Source organism: Dermacentor albipictus, chromosome 5, assembly GCF_038994185.2.
Source record: "Dermacentor albipictus isolate Rhodes 1998 colony chromosome 5, USDA_Dalb.pri_finalv2, whole genome shotgun sequence".
Classification (NCBI taxonomy): domain Eukaryota; kingdom Metazoa; phylum Arthropoda; class Arachnida; order Ixodida; family Ixodidae; genus Dermacentor; species Dermacentor albipictus.
In genome coordinates, this window is record NC_091825.1 from 134,604,252 (window position 1) to 134,622,119 (window position 17,868).

General features: G+C 45.8%; 1 protein-coding gene across 6 annotated transcripts in view; it reads left to right on the top strand.

Annotated features, from left to right (window-relative positions):
* The window catches only part of LOC135921272 (organic cation transporter protein-like), an 84,395-nt gene that overhangs the window by 16,234 nt on the left and 50,293 nt on the right, over nucleotides 1-17,868 (top strand). The window contains exon 1 of one of the 6 annotated variants that reach the window (XM_065455586.1): nucleotides 1,974-2,131. The exons of 2 other annotated variants lie outside the window; for them this stretch is intronic. In XM_065455586.1, coding sequence (XP_065311658.1) covers nucleotides 1,989-2,131 — 143 coding nt within the window. In that variant the 5' untranslated portion in view covers nucleotides 1,974-1,988. Of the gene's footprint in view, nucleotides 1-1,973; nucleotides 2,132-11,441; nucleotides 11,680-17,333; nucleotides 17,369-17,868 lie in introns of those variants that run through there. 3 more of the 6 variants (XM_065455591.1, XM_065455592.1, XM_065455589.1) reach the window with 3 other exon arrangements.

Below are 17,868 nucleotides of genomic sequence, written 5' to 3' on the forward strand. Positions count from 1 at the left end.
CTGGAGCGCACCATTGCCTCTACGTCACGGTCACAAAATTATTGCGAAATAGGGGAAAATTGCCCAGGAGCGGCATGCCAGCTGCGAATAGGCGTCCTGCATGAACCAACTACGCGGCGTAGGCGTTAGTGACTGACTCGGTAACGTAAACTGCGAAACTCGGTTGACGTTTGACGCTGATCTGTTGCAGCGTTACCGGTGACGCTCAACCATTATCAAGCCAGTGCTCAGTAATATTGGCATTACGCCATCAGGATCTAGCACTTGTTCAGTCCGAAGAATTAACCGCTCTTCAGCTTTTCGCTTTTACTTGCTTCTCATTTCCTCTGGTTTTTCGCTGGCGCAACTGGGACCGCGTTGGCACGCCTCGACGACAGGACATTTTCAGCACAGACAGTCTTGGAATGCCGACATGAACTGTCCTCGCATCGAAAGTCGGTCAAGGCTTTGTTGACATTTTTACGTGGCAGTGGCCTATTGAAAGACTATAATGATCTCGTCCTTTTTTTCCCCACCTTTCTTTTTGTCCCTGCTCTTCTTTCCGTCTTTGCTTTCCCTTTCCCTTCCCTCATAATGCAGGTTAGCAAACCGGAGGCTTTGACTCTGCTAAAACTCCCTGCCTTTCTCTCATTTGCATCTCTCTCTGATTACATCCCGGTTGCTAAACATTGGCCTTCATTGTGTTACTAACAAAAAATCATCCAACAGGCGCTGCTTAGCGCGATTATAAATTTTGTCACTTTTATTTCTGTCGTACGTTATTGAATTGCATCTATATTTCTTACACACCGTAAACGAACAATTATTTTTTTTTTGCTCAGTTGACGGGCTACCCTTTCGTATACCATGTGCCTCAGTGACCTGGGCCAAAATTTAAATATGCAAGTGCCGCGTAGCTGGACAGAACAAATGTTATGTTGTTTGCCGTCGCTTGAAGCAAGTCAGACTATCTTCTTGTATTTTACCTAACTACATCATTACAGTTAATATTAATGAATCAACTTCATTAAATATTGTATTCAGAGCAAAAGTGTAGATGAGAAAAATGCAGACCATGCTGAAAAATTCCCGATCCAGCCTTTTTGTGGCTCAATACGCGCCACATAAAGCTGGATCGGGAATTTTCGGGAGTCCGTACTCGCTGGCAGGCATGGTTCAGTCCCATCGATCAATGACGATTGATGATAACAGGCAAACCATTGGCGCAATGAAACCATCTTTCCTCCTTTATCAATCACCGAATAAGGGTTTACAAATCGTCGCTTGCCTCTTTGTGTCCAATCGCCACTTTCGTCTTGCGGTAACGACACATCGCGCCTACAATGTTGTCGCTAACACGAATTTAAAATGTTATCACTGGGTGAGGTTGGTAAAATAATTTAGCACGTCACGCGCACATTCTATAAAGCCGGTGTTAACCTTCAGAACCACTAGTATACAAAGAAAGATTTTTGACCATTGCACAAGGCGGAAAAGACGGACCGTATTCTACGTCCCCGTCCACCTTTTTTCGCAGTTCACTCAGTGTGATAGATCACCAGCTAAACCAGTCAGCCGCCCTGCTAAATTGCTCAGTTTTCGCGCTAAGTTTTCGTGCACTAAAGGCATTACTACTGAAGCCTTACAATGGATGCACCTAAAGTTCCTTCGGGCTAATTCAGTGTATATGCTTCAATTAAATGTATATGTACAAGCATATGCTTAAAACAATTGCGACCATATCCGTCCTAGTCTCCTACATACGAGGTGCATTGCGAACAACACTTCTGACGCACAGAATCGCGCAACAACTCGGTATGCTGTGAAGCTGGAGTCGCTTTATGTCGAAATTTTCGCGTATGAATCGGTCGCACCTGCTCCTAAAAACTACAATAAACTTTCCGCTTAGTCTGTGGCTTCTTTTACATCGTGCGCATCCCGTCTGCGGCGACGTCACGTGACCTGTGGCACATGTGCTCCACATATCAGTGTACCCCTCAGGCTATACGATGTCGGCAGCAGGATCCCGCGGCGACTTCCCGTTTGAACTCCAACAGCGCACGAACGGAAGCGGGACCCTGTACAGCCCTCGAACTGTCGATCACGTTAACACGGTAATGCCGCGTCAACAACACTGCGCCGCAGCTACCAGGTAATCAAGAAATTCATTACTTTTTGTCGCCAATATATTCGTAGATCAAACTGGTTGCTTGCGTTTTGCACGTGCGCCTCAAAGGCGGCTGCACGGGAAAAGCACACTCGGAAATTTGCGACTCGGCTGCACCGAAAAGTGTCCGCGGAGACCTCAGAAGGTTATCGCCTTAAATACTATTTAAAAAAAATTGATAGATCCCTCTTTCAGAGGAGATGGTCATAACACGAAAGCGAAACGTCCATTCTAAGAATAGTGGCAGCTTCGTTGCGCATTCACAAATACAAGTCCATAATTTCGCGAACTATTTTATTACAGTTTCGCTTGAAGCAGCGAAAGAGATAGAAGGCACGTGAAGTCTTTCGTAACCTTTCTATGCATAAACCATCGGGTAGGCAAAAAAAAAAAAAGCAGTTTCGCCATCCTGCGGACTCGCGTGATGATGACTGCGTGACGCACGAACATCCGGGACAGATTCTCGGTAGAACGCGGCATAGAACATGTTCGTGTTAAAATTAACTTTGATAGTAATATCCACACATACACACAGAGAGAGAGAGAGAGACAGAATTTTATTTGACCAGGGGATTCGGACACGTAGGTCTCAGGGTCCCCGCACGACCGACACTGCACTACACGTTTGTGAGTTCATGGACATAAAACTTGTAACAGCGCCAGCACATGCAACCACAAAGCACCAAGGACGAGACACAAGCGCTGGTACTTGGTACTTGGTACTTTGTGGTTGCATGTGTTTGCGCTGTTACAATTTTTATGTTAAGTATGCACCAACTCGCCCAGAAAGAAGTTTTAGTGAGTTCATGGAGTTCCATGGCGTGGGTGGCCTGGTCAGTGGCGATCTCCTGCCTGGCCGGATCCTTCAAGCGCAGCAGGGTCTCCCATTCTTTCAGGTGGTCGGGAGCTCCGCGCGCCGTGGGTGAGGGTCCGCCGGGCATTCAAGAAGAATGTAGGTAAGGGTAGCGTGGGGGTGGGTGTATTGAGCGCACACTTCTCGTACGGTGATTTTACTTATATAGCTTGGAAGCACTACGCAGCAACGAGATACACTTCCTCGTTGCGTATAGGGATTGTACTTGCGATCATGTTTCTGGTGGGACTTTATCGTATATTGCGTTTTATTTATCTCTCTCGTTCTCTTTTATGCTGTTGGCGCTTTCAGTTTTGTTTGTTTCTGCATGCATGAGTTCTTGCATTTACATGTGATTTATTAATAACAAAATTCCGGTCGTGAGTCAGCGCTCGTGTCGTGTCGTCTTTCCTTCGTGTCTGAGCTTTGTTTTGTTCGCACTGTAGATTGTGCCTTGTATATTTGTCATTTTGCCTTTATAATATATATATGCTGCCTTTTGGTATAGCTAGTACGTAATTCTGTTTCTTTAAATTTGTTCGTAATCATTAAACTACCGGACGGGTTGATTGCGGAGATAGTATTAAACAATAATGGGCACATGATTTTGACGCCATAGGTCCATGCACTGTCTGCAGACAGTCTTTGGACTCAATGTAAACACGTGTCTAGACTTCGTAAGAGTTAGTCTAATTTTTACGACGCAAAGCAGTAGTGCCCTATAGAGAACCGAGTTTAAGCGTAACGCTGTAGAAAGAGGAAGCGAGATAGATAGATAGATAGATAGATAGATAGATAGATAGATAGATAGATAGATAGATAGATAGATAGATAGATAGATAGATAGATAGATAGATAGATAGATAGATAGATAGATAGATAGATAGATAGATAGATAGATAGATAGATAGATAGATAGATAGATAGATAGATAGATAGATAGATAGATAGATAGATAGATAGATAGATAGATAGATAGATAGATAGATAGATAGATAGATAGATAGATAGATAGATAGATAGATAGATAGATAGATAGATAGATAGATAGATAGATAGATAGATAGATAGATAGATAGATAGATAGATAGATAGATAGATAGATAGATAGATAGATAGATAGATAGATAGATAGATAGATAGATAGATAGATAGATAGATAGATAGATAGATAGATAGATAGATAGATAGATAGATAGATAGATAGATAGATAGATAGATAGATAGATAGATAGATAGATAGATAGATAGATAGATAGATAGATAGATAGATAGATAGATAGATAGATTGATTGATGAGGCGTGAACTTTTGAAAGGTGTTCGTATTCTAACGCTCAACAAATCATTCGCATGGCAAGCCACAAGAGATACTGAGATAAAATTTGGCATGAATAATGTTACTATACTCAACAAAATATAAGTGAAATTTCAAGGCCACGCGTTTTTTGTCGTATAGCCATAATTAATTGCTAAGAAAGACACAGAGCCACCTTCCTCCAAGTGAAAAGCGCGGTCGTTCGCAGTGTGGCTTTTAGCCAGGCATGTGCAAGATACTCTAAGAAAGTGTTTGAGATAATAAACACCAAGCAAAAAAAATATAGCACCCCGATTGCGAAAGCATCTGGGTAGGGAACAAAATAACGAAAAACTTATTTCTTTACTTTCAGAATTGCATCAAAATACGAGGTCCGAATTACCAAATGTTCGCCCTCAGGAAGAGCTGCTGTTTTTCAATATTCGCATTAAAAGGTCCATATGCCTCTCTTCTTTCCGGAAATATCGCTCCCCACGCTGCAAATCCACTTAGCTGTATCCACGCTAGGTGGTGCGCCCGCGTTGTGCTTGAGAAAAAGCTCGGAAATGTTTGGGATATCCTATACTTTGTTATCTACGTCACATATTTGTCTCCACTGTCGTGCTCAATGTCGACGCATAGTTCTTGCGCAGCTGCACGTTCACTGTTGCTTTTTTGATAGCCTTTTTTTCTCTTCTTTCTTTTTTCTTTCTTTTGTGACCGACGGTATGTCGGGGCGGTCAGGAGTGAGGGGTATAGAATTCAACCAGCTCTTCGTTCGTAAGGGCTCTTTGCCATAGGCTGCGGTCACCTTTGCTTACTAATGTGTCAAACATGATGATTGGCTGGGAAAGAATTCTAGTGCAATAGCTTTCTTGTGAATACGTGCACAAATTCATATTGACGGCCATCATAGTATGGTTCTAAAAATGCCAGCAGGCATCGTTAACCAAGTATTTAATAACACGATGCCTTCATGCACGTCCGAATAGTAAACTTCAGTTGAATTATCTTGAAAAGTACCATAAGAAAATGAAATGACGCAACACAGGGTATACAGCCCATTTAACGCTATGCACCGTAAACCTTAAATAACTGAAGCCTCGAGCACGTGGCTTGCAACAGCCGCTGGCGGCTAAGCACGCCGTTTCGTACCGAGAGCCGATAAGGAAGTCGGACACGCAAAGTGCAGCTTGTCGACGCCGTTGGAGAAAGAGTGCAAAACACCACCAAAAAAAAAGAAGGTTTAAGTTGCAGTACTAAATATTGCTTGGAAAAAATATTTGTCCACTATAGAAATTCTCGCATAACCTTTTTTTTATTAGTTTTAATGTGCAGATCCCACGCACTGTGGGAATCTACGCTATGCGAAGAATTTCGCATATATTCCTGACTCTCCAATATTGTTTGGGGTTTCGCGAAGCAATACCATGTGGGCCAACGTGTTTGTGTAAATTCAGTAGTGGGGTGTTAGTCGCGAGCGTACGTTCGCGTGACGACAGCATCGTGACGACAACCGCGTTGCAGACTATTAGAAACTATGGCGACAAAGTCGTAATTCCTACCCCGGCCGTTCGACGCGAGCTTACGACACAGCGATTATTGTGTTCTACTTAGGTATAGTGGACGAGCGTGAGCAAGAAAAATATGGATCGTGACGTTATCAGCAACTACAGGTTATACAATCGTACCTATCTACGGTTATGTTACGTGTTATACGTGTATGTTAAAACGACGATGGCATTTGTACTCCGACGAAGAAGCGTTCAAAACGTGATTAACTTGGGCGATCAGGAACTCGGTACAATATCTCAGAGTTTCTACGAAGCGTAAGCTGCTGCGAGAAAAGTGCTGGAGAAAGTGGACCGGACATGGTGCACTCCAAGCAAGGCGCTCCAAAGCGCGAGCTGTCACAAGGGCAGAAAACGAGAAAGTGTCACGAGGCGCACGCATCGAGTGTTTCAAGGAGCTGGCTGGCTTTAAGACGAGCGAAGTACCCGTGCAATCGACGCCTAATCTCTGCAGTCTATTACACAATGTCCAATTGCTTCGAGTACATCACACAAACAACAATTAATGTACGTCAGGAAAATGTCTCTTGAATGTAGCCAAGTCCTGACAGGCAAGGTATCAGTAAGCATTTTGTTTTATTCACGCAGAAACTCATCTGGTGGTTGTCTAAGTGTGCCTAAGAATCGGGCTACTTGCTCATCTCCACTCAGCCCGGTGTCATTATCAATGTTATGAAACTTGATCCGACCAGCATAAACGACAGCGAATTGCTGCGGACGGCGGCAAAAGGTGAATTGATGACGTAAGCAAACTAATGCGGGTGGCGGCGCCAGGTGCACGCTGATGACGTTCCGATCATTTTAAACCGTTATCGAACCTTAGCACCTTACCCAACCGCGTCTAACCGTTATCAACCGGGATCAACAGTATTCCGGCGGCGGCTGCGTATGGCGCGGCCGCGCGGGCCTTATCTTGAAAGAGATCTGCGATGGGGACAGAGTGGGCCGCGTGCTGATAGCTTCGTGTGCGCTGTCTTCTCGCCACTTGGTTCACGTTGAAGCGAGAGACAGCACGAAGGTCAATACGCTCAATGTTGTGGGTCCTATCTTGAAAACTGTCGTCTTACGTGACGGCCAGATGGGGGGACGGACGGATGGTTTTCCTCGTTGGGTAGGCATAGAGATGCTTACGCATTTAAAAAGAAGGTTCCACAATGAACCTGTTGAACTCTAGTTGCTGTTTCGTGGCGTGCTCACCAAAAAATAACGGTAGCTGGAAAAGAGGTTTGTGTTTCAGTTTCTGCGTGACAGAATTAGGTTTTTTGTCGTATATTCGAATTACAATCCGGCGCTATCACATCTGTAGGTTGTATGTAACTCGTGGTTTGCGAATTTTCTGACACGTTCTACTCTGAGAAATTCAATTAGTTCAATAACGCACTTGCGCCAGGCGGAGAGTCTAAAAAACAAACGTCAGCTGGACGGCTTTGTTCTTTAGTTTCCGCGTAACAAAAATTATGTTTTCTCGTACATTCAAATAACAATCCGATACTATCACGTCCGCAGCTTGTGTGTAAGTCGTGCCTTACGTATTTTCTGACGGAATTTGCTATTAAACATAAATTTAGTTCAGTAACGCACTTGCGCTTGGCGGCCGGCCTAGAAGAATGAGGAAATGTGCTGCACTTCCGCTCACGTTCGCGCGCGCGTGATGTACGTTGCTTGCAGTGGGGGCGCCCGTGTGACGCCGTGTAACGTCATTTGTGGTGGTGGTGTACTTGTATTACGTCCGCACCAGCTTCGCTGTACATCCGCTTCCACGGGGTGAAATGGAGGCGGATTTTTTTGTCGATGGACACAGATGCATTTTACGCACACAAGCTATAGTAGTGCATGCTGTTCTTCAAGTTTAACTCACGCGAATGCGAATGAGAATTTTTTTTTTCCAGGAACGCTCTTACCCGTGCGCGCTTTACCTTCGCAGCTTTCCATTTATTGCCACGAAGAGTTAGTTGTCCACGGGTATAGTACATGCTGTTTCGGCATCCGAGAGCTTACGTTACACTAGGAGTGCACGAATATTCGAAGTTTTCAATACGAATCGAATAATCGCTGTTATTCGATTCGTACTCGATTCGATAACTCACTATTCCGACATGTCGAATAATAATTCCATTTCGAATATAAGGGATAACAACACTTACCGGCGTCTACAGGGAGAAAGGCAGATACAAGTGGTTAACGCTTCCAATTTATTTTGCTGCAGGGGGAGCCTCAGTTGATGTGCAGAGGTCCCAGCTGACTCAGAAAACTAATGGAGTCACTAACTTCTGCACAATAACTTTCGCTCATTCAATCAGTATGCTCCGATCGATTTTATGCGCTTCACGAACTTGCTCTCACGGTTTAGGCAAAGCAGTGTCTTACTTTGACAACCTCACCATGTTTGCATCTCTCGTGGGGTGCCGTGGTGCAACGCGCTGTGTACCCGTGTTTAGTTATCATCATTTCGATGCTGCGCCAAGCTCCTCAGTTTACCAAGCACCCAGTTGCGAACGGCGTAACATGTGTCAAATTATGTAAATAAGCCTTGTTCTCATTCATTTACTTCTTTTTTTTTTCATTAGAACGCACTCCACACAATCTTTATATTTCACTTCGTTTACGATTAAGAAAATATTCGGTATTCCATGCGATATTCGAAGTTCGCTCCTCTAGAACATTGGTATTCGATTCGATCCGGAAATCTTGCTTTTCGAGCAGCTCTGGTTAACTCGTTCTCTGCCGCTGTCCACCACGTTGGCGTAATATAGTTATTGGTTATTTAGTTTTGTATTTAGGTCTGTGTCTTTCTTGTCAAAAATGCCATCTTCCCACGTGCTAGCTCAATGGTCAGTGAAGGGTATCGCAGCTGAGCCAGTATAGGTAGTATTGAGTTGGTGCCAGTGACTTCACGTCGATGCAGCAGTTAGATTTGCAGAAGCCTGAGCGAGTGAAAGACCTTACGTTCAACGCAGACGTCTTCATCCTCGTATAAACAAGATATAAGTTCCTGTACGATGCACTGGCCAGTTCTTCTTTCTCCACTACCCGTCCTGCTCAATACGAAAAAACATTGCCCCCTCTTGTAGCGCACGATGACGTTGCAGTCACCCAGATTTAGAAAACGCGCTTAGGTACGTTTTGGCCACAACGCTTAAATATTGGCAGACCTTTCGCCGTTCATGCTGTTTTAAAAGATTGCTTCGTTTTCTTTTTCAGTATCGTGACTCTAAAATTAAACGCATAACCCTTGGCCAATCGCTCGGCATGAGTATGTGTATGCCGCAGAACACTGGGAACGTAAGATAAATCGAGAAATCTAGGTATTTAATTCGTTTTCTTGCTAGCATTTGTTGCTAGACATTTTGATCTATCGGCGTTTGGCCAATCGCCTTCGCGGGTATGTGTCACGTGTTTAGGAATCAACATCAACATCCGCAGCCCGAGGATGAAGAAAATAAACTTTATTAAAAATAACTTTATTTAAGAGAAATGTTTCCTTTTCTTTCTTTTTCTTTTTTCATCGAATATGTAACACTTCAGAAGAATGGGTAATCGTTTCAGCACGCAATTCTTGGCCAATCACCCAGTGTGGGTATGATCCATAATATGAGGCCATCATCATCACCATCGTCATCATCATAAAAAGAACGGCAGTTTTCGCTATGGTGGCCTCAGGTGGCGGCTCGAAGTCCTTGGGGCATGAAGAACGGCGACTGACAAAGCACGAACGCGTTTGGTGGTGCGCGACCCCTTCAGTCTTATACTATGCGCATGCGCCGTTAGACAAAAGTCCTCCCTAAATACGGCACGCAGGGATGCTAGCTAGCTTTGTTGCCAGAACTCGTTCAGCAACGCTCGACTGCAGGAAACGTTTCTCTAATCGCTTGGATTGTGACACGTTACGCTTCACTATGCCTATAAAAACACGGACTGCTTTTAACACAGAACGTGTACCGCGGTATCACGAAACTTATTACCACAGTCCTTTTCAGACATATCAACAGCGGGAAGAGTTTTCGTGTATTAGGAATGCCGTTTCGTTCCACTCCCGCCTTCTACTGAGAGAAAGTAATGAACGTGACAAATGGAACACATCTGAGGTTGTCCGGCACGTCTCCCATTATACACCGACAACGAATGTACGGCCTAGTGCTCCGACTAGCGGGATCGCCCTTAGTTCAGCCTGATGTCGCATTTGCGTAGTACATGTCCCGTTCCTGAATCAAAACAGTGCATTGGAAGTATTGTTGAAAGCGACTTGCTTTCTTCAACTTTCTCAAGTGAGAAGATTGGTTTTGTTATTTCTCGCGCCTATTTTTCTTACGTAGCCATAGCTAAATGATAATTCCAACAGCTGGTCCTTTTGAAACGCTTTTCTTGTTAAGCGGCACTTTCTTTTTGTGTATTTCACCCCTTATGAGGCAAAACTCCAACAGTAGGCAGTGGGAGGTGTGGCTAGCCAGCACGGTGCGGGAGGACCAATTGGCCCTTCTCGACCAAGCCCGGCGTGCCGCGATCGCCAGTAGGGCCCTAGACTGAGGGACCCACCCACTGGACCTGAATGTGATTTTTTTTTTAAATAAAAGTTTATACTACTACTCCCTGCTCTACTACTGTTGCTTAAGTGTTGTTCCTGTCCTAACGTTCAAGTTCATCAGTGGATTGAAGCTATAACCCTTCCTTTAAACTGTGCTCGCGCTGGCGAACGCGCGGTAACAAAGTGGGAGCAACGATCGATCCCCAGTACACAGGACTCGCAATGTGCTGGGTTCGTGTCACTGTGGCATTGTGAGCACAGGATGGAAGCTACGCCATCACCACTGAAAATGTGCTGCGCCCCGGCAACGGAGCCACATGCTTATGAAGCGGTTTGGCGGAAACAAACTGAAAGTTTATGACGTCGTCGACAGCGAGAACATCATTGAGGCACAGTTGTCACCACTACATTGCTGGCAACTGTGGTCCTTACACGCGCTGCCTGGAGCGACTATATATAAACAGGTAGAGGCATCACAGCGGGTTCAATAATTCGGGGTGTTACTCGACACACACGTTTCATTGCTGTTGCGTATATTTTGGTACTGCGGTAAAAGTTCACAGATAAATATAGTGCACAAACGCCTTTTTATTATTATTATATATTTATGGTAGCGGATTATGGCAGTTTATGAGTAAGCGAAACAGCTCGAAGCGACTATTGGCAGAGTAGCGCAAACGATATTACCGGATGCTCCACTTACGACTGCAGAGACAGACAGAACAATTCCATCTGTGGGACGAGCGCTTTTGTGGCCCTGCCTTTCTTTGGCCCCTTGTTGTGGGAGCTATCCAACGGACACTTAAGAATAGGAATTTTAAAAATTGTTGCATAACCCCTTAAAAATAATGAGGTTATTGCGATGGGTACAAGATCACCTAGATACTCACCCCACGGGCCGAACCCGTGGGGCGAGCCAAGTAAATTTGGCGCCACGGGGACCCCCTCGAGCGTGACCGTGTCTGCGCTTGCTCGTGCGTTTGCAAGATGGCGCGACGGTGCAGAGAGTGGGCAGCGCCACACAGCACGCGAGGCTAGACGCTACAGTGTTTCAAAGCCGGCGGGCATTGGCAGGGAGGCACGAAGCAAGCTAACGTGAGCTCGGGAGTGCGTAACCATCCACCGTCGTCAGCGGTGGTGGCCTTGGCGCTGCGCGCGCAAGCGCAACTTTCGCGTGTTCCAAATAGGCGGCACGTTTTTGGTGCTCCGAATAGCCGTGGCTGCCCGCCAGACTACATCCAGCGCACGCAGCTTGCGTCTGGTGCTACTAGGCGCATTGCCGTGTCGCGTGAGTACGTATACCGCCCTGTCGTTTCCACGTGCTTATATATGCGTGTCGTTCTCGCGTGAATTGTTCTTTTGCCACTCCTCCAGCAGCACCGGTTGTCCTTTGTTATTGTTGTTTTCGTCGTCGTTGTTGTTTTAATTTTCTTGCTTTCCTTCCAAAGTATATGTTTGAAATTTTATGCGAACTGGACGCGCTACGTTTAGAACGCGTATTTTTGGCACTGGGTTAGCAAAGTTCTGTGATACCAGTGCGCTTCACTACACCGAGCTCGAAAGTGCATCGTCACCGTGCAGAAACATAACATTTATTGTCTACTAACGTAACTTTACTGTACAACCGGTGGCGAGATTGGCGCACAAAATTCGTTTCCTTCGGTGAGACACGTAAAAAAAAAGAGATTGTCCAGTTTGTCAATGAAAACAATGCAATACTCCGAATCGGGTGAACAAAAATAGATGCGATTAATACAGCATGCCACCAAGCTCGAAAGAGCATTGTCATTGTGCAGAAACAGGGAACTAACGCCCATAGCGTTAAATCCAGCGCTCGACTGTTGCTTACCGTAAAACATGTACACCTGTTTGCTTATATCTATAAAAAACGCATTTAATCGATACGAATGGAGACATATAATCGTGTTCACTGTGCTCTTCATACTTCCTCACATCAGTGCATCATCCACCTCTATTGCTTTGCTCAGTCATGCTTGTAAGGAAGTACCACACAGAAAAACCTGCGACACATTTGAAATGTCACCGCATTCTCGTCTTTTCCAAGGCTGCTACAATTAGTTTCTCTTAATCATGAACCAGGGTCACTTCTGATACGGAAGTCTCTTCACAACCTTACGAGCAACGCGCTTGTTTTCTTTGTTTTTCTTTTTCTTTCTATCCTACTCACTCCGCAGCACCAACACGCGACCATAAGCAATCTTACGTGATAGTCCAGCGTACAGAATTACATGGCCACTTATCAAAGACCGTTACATTGTGCCTCTCTTGAATCTCTTCGCTTCGGCGCTACTGATAGACAGCGTGCCAACCGCACATCGTATGACGTTGATAGATGTTGCGCGAGGCCGGCGGCCGCAGTTCTTCCGTCACGACACTCCACAAAGAAGGCGCCGTCCTCTTTGAAGATCCGACGAAACGTCGGGTGCTCTTTCGAAGAACAAGGACTTCGAACGCGATAAAAGAGACCGCGACGAGGAATATGACATAGGTTAAGCGCGTATTGGCAAAATTGCATGCATAACGTTACGCATCTGCGCATAGCAAAGCAGCCGCTCTTACATTGAGCAAAGGCAAGGTATAAGCCAGAAAAGGAAGCACAAGCGATATATTGACATGAGGCGACGCCGCCCTGAAGCTGTCGCTCCACATCGCTCCATGAGGTCATGAACTTTGAACAGCGTCTGCTATGGAACCTACAATGATTTTAAAAAACGAACCCAATATTCTAGTAGAAAATTTCGAGAACTATATTACCGCACCCAAAACGACCCGAATACAAGAAAATATTTTGAAACGTTCTGCTTCTGCAGCACGAAATGAAGGGTTCGATTACCGGCCGCTGCGGGAGGATTTCGATCGAGAAATGTAAAAAAAAACCTCGTTTACTTAGATTTAGGTGCACGCTAATGAATCGTCAGGTGGCCAATACTAATCTGGACAACTCCACTCGAAAGCCTTAGAATACATGCAAAATTGCCGCGCGATTGGCCGCTCGAAGCACTTTGCGTGTATTCGCGGGCTTGTATCACGCTTGGAAAAACATTATGTAGCACGTATTGAGCAACGGAAAGCTGTTCTTGGAGTTTTTCATGTTGCTCTGCAATTTTCTCATTGACACTTTTCGTCTTAATATATTATCTCAAAAGTTGAATAATTAAGACTCATTATGTAACTAGACAGAATTCAAACAATAATATGAGTATCTCCAACCGATGTCAAACAACATTACCTTGGTTCTATCCAGCTACGTGGCATTTGCATATTTTTAAATCTTGGTGCATCATAGTTACGATGTCCTATGCAGATAGCGTTACGTCTCAACACGACCAGGGGTCTTCAATTAGACGTTTGTCACGAGGCAACCCCACCCATCCATCAGCGCCCGTCTAGAAGTCGACGCAGCGTTCACGCCGACTGCTGACGGGTCCACAATAGCACCCCCCCCCCCCCCCCCGTACCGCTACCTGACAGCTTGAACTAATGATGAAAAGGGCCAAGGGCGAACGTCAAATGCTATACCGTGAGAATGGCTTCGACGTTGGATTTCCAGTTTGCTAAATGGTCACCCATTCCATAACATCGGAGGTGAGAGTGCATCGGAGGTGGGAGAGCTGCGGAACGATGCGATATCACGGGCGGGGTACTGCAACCGATTCGACGATTGCACTGGCCGCGACACAATGATCAGATTCCCTAGTCTAGTCGCCTAGGGAAGAAAGACGACGGTATTAAAAGCGGAGACCTTTCGTGCAGTGGGGCCGACGTGTCCTGATGTGAACTCGGACGTTTAACATGCTCGTGCATGCAGTGGGCTTCCGTAACTGGAGCCGTGGGACTAATGTCAAACAAATCTTTTTTCCTTCATTCCTACTACCTGGCGTATTCGTCGATGGGCTTGATGGATTCTTTGCCCTAACGCACCCTCGAGCCGCAACAATAGATTATATTCGACCACCGCAAAGAAACGTACGCCACGTCCAGTGAGCCCCCGTGTCATGTAGTATATATATACTTGTAAGAATGTCCATGCGCAGTACAGATGGCAATTATAAGTAAGTGACCCAAAGTAAGCGGACGCTATCAGCCCTATAAGTACACGAGAGATGAGCAGTGTTGTGGCTCTGCGCTTGCGCAGTGTTCACGCTGCGCAGTGTTTGCGTCCTCTGTGTTTCTTGTAGAGTTCTCTGTTAAAGTGTGAGAGGCGGAGGGCCATCCCTATATGCGAGGCTGTGACACGCCGTTCACAGCTTTGCCAAGCGCTCAAGCAAGTGCACATCGCCGCGGCCCTGAAATATAGCCGTTTATTCGCTCCGCTCACTTCCCGCCGTGGTTTGGACGACCCCAATTAACGGAGTTAATTGCGCCACTGTGCGCTGTACGGTGCGGACTTCCTTCTTTCTCGTGTGTCAGTGTGGTCGTGCAGCGGGTGTACACACTCGCGTGCGGGGGTTACACATTAGTGCGCTTGCGCTCCTCCGACTGTGTACCCGCCCGAAATTACGTACATTCGCTCGCACACAGTGTTTCGGTTTCATATGCTTCATAGCCCACGCGAAAACGATGTGCATCCCCAAAATCTCATAACTTATTTCCATGATCTGCTGGACTGACCGTGTGTGCCGCGAGTAATCTGGGTAGTGTTTCCGATGTAAATAATTTCTCATCGTATTGCATCTCTGTCTAACGCGGCGCAAAAAAAAAGGGAAAAAATGATTCCCTTATCTGTCCTCGAAGTGAAACACTGGTAACTTCTGTTTCGTAAGTCGTGTGGGACTGCGCTGTGAGCCAACTGGCTGCCTACAGCCTGCGCTTGAGCGCACCAGTATTTAAACATTCCCGGGTGTTGTGTAACGTATAGTATGTCAGCAAACTAAGCTTATACGGAGAAATAGACACACGTAGGCGTCCGTTTCGGTGATCTATATTGGCTTGTCTAAATTCCCTTCTCGACAACCAATACATGCTGTGCTTGTTTGCGGCTCGCAATCCCTTTACCAGATGAGATTCTTATGGGACGTTTCCCTTATGTCCGCCCCCGTTTCCCGCCTCTCGTACTGACAATCACTTCGGGAGAGCTTGCGAACTGAACGTCGTACTTCAGAAGTGTTATCGGACGCGCTGCTACCAGCAGTAGTAAACAGCAGAGGTAAACAGCAGCGGTGGCGCATGGCCTCCGCGACTGGGTAGCGCACGGCTCCCGATCTCGAAGGCCGTTGGTGACGCTGCTTGCCTCTGTGGCGCGCGCTTTGCCCTCAGATAGGCATAAGGTTTCAGCTTGGGCGCAATCGGAGCTCAATGCCGTATGTCGTTGATGATGATGATGAAATACTTTATTTATCCCTCTTTAAAGGGAATTGGGCAATGGAATAGAGGGTGGCGGGAGGAAGTACTTGAAGTAGGCCTCCTTTATCCTCTCAGCCCACTCCAGGATGGCCTCCTGAAGATCGGGCCTGGAGCCGCGCAAGGCAGCCTCCCACTGCTCCTCACTAGATATTAATTGCTTGAGGAAAGGAAGCGAACCGACCGCTTCAACCAGCTCGAACACTTGGGCTCGTTTGCCGCGCAAAAGCCGTCGGCAGCTTTCCACTGGGTCCGTTTTTTTTTTTTTTTTCTGTTCCACGCGACGTGTGCATGGGGTGCAGCCGGGACCAGCTGTTTGTACGCTGCTAGGTTGAGCGGAAACATGCGCGAGCTGTTTGCGCCGGCTGTCGTCAAGGATGCATAAAATTTGAAAAAGAACAAAAAAAAAGTATACGGTAGAAATTACGGAAAGAAGCTTTAGCGGAAAAAGACAGACGCGCGGCATTCTCCAACAGTGTGAGATCGCGACACGGTCATCCGCATTCTGTAACACTGCGGTTATTTCTCTTCACTTCAAAAGCGCCCGCATGCTGTAGAGAAGGAAACGAAAGGACCTGGCAAGGAATTAAATTCCGGAACTTTCACAGATCATACCTGAATTGAGGAAGCACTTGCATCCTTTATTGTTTGTCTCAAGCAAAAGCAGCTGCCCTTCCTGCATCCTTTTCACTAAGAATAAAGGTTGTACTTGCGACTCCTTTTGTGAGGGCGACTGATTCGCACTTTCGAGTGTTCTCCTTATCCACAAAGGAGTGTGCGCTCTGATATGGAATACCTTCACTCTACTTCCGCACAAGTAGAGTGAACGTGCTCTACCGAAAGAGCAAACGTTTTCCGTCGTGGAGCGGTGCGAGAGCGATCGAAAATGCGTCCGACAATCTGTAACTATAAAAGAAAGTTCCAGCAGTATAACGTTGCTCTCATTTTAACAACAAATCCAAAGACATTCCCAGCATCCAGTAGAGTACACGAACAACACTTTTGCCGCCCTCTTCCTTGACTGTCTGCGACTGCGACAAATGAAACTATATTAGCATATACTTGGCGTAATGTACTAAAACGTTTACCATGCATTTTGCGTCATGTTTGTGCCGTGTTCGCTAGTCACTGCTATAGACTGCGCGTCATCGTTTCTCCAGTAGCACGGCTACATGCGGTGGTTAGCATCTAAAAAAGCACGCAGATGGTATGCATACAAAAGGCGGCGTATAAACACAAGATAGTATTCAGACGGCGTACAAAGAGTCGCTCAACCAAGTTTAAAGATAGCGTGTGCTTTGTTTCTCCTGATTAGGTTATACCAGTACACCCTTCTCGTGATAGAGATGGTGGTGACGGTTAGTATGGAGACAGTGGTGGAACCTTCCGTCGTGGCTCGGTTAGTCTGTCGTGTTCTTTATTCCTTTGCTGCATGCTCTCCGCTACAGTGGACAGTATCGGCGATTTTTACATTTTTTTTAGCAAGTTTAGTGCTTCCGTGAAGCTCTTGCGCATAGGGTAAACTCTAGTGGACAAGTTTTATATAGCCTCCATAAAAGGGGCCACGAAGCACCGTTTTTCTCCCAACTCGGCTACAATTATGGCGTCCTGTGTTGTTGGGTAAGTCACATTCGTCCACACACTTTTACTTGTAACTCTCGTTACATTTAGGTTTGGTACATATAATTGTCTACGCCGGAGAGAAGAAGCCTTCGGAAGCCAGAACTGTAAATAGTGTGGCTGAGTGAAGCAAAGTTCTTTCTTCGGAACACATTTTCTAAAAATGTCCGCTGTAGTGGACGCCATGCAGGACAGGAACAACAACGCGTACGTGGGAGAATTTCCTGCTCAGGGAAGTCCTCCCTCCTTTCACTTTCAGCTGTAGTGCTTTATTTTTATTTTTTTACAGATGCCTCATATTCTCGTGTAATAAAACTTTGTTCATTATATCATACAGCGCTGTAATAGGCAGAAACAACTGAATGAGTTACCAGCAGTTCCTGCCGGAGCCGTGCGTTACTACAACGTCGATCTTTATTTTTTTTTCGCCAGAAATAATGTACAGCACAAATATGTAAGATGCCTGTTGGCAAGTTAAAATCGACATATAATTTCGCTAA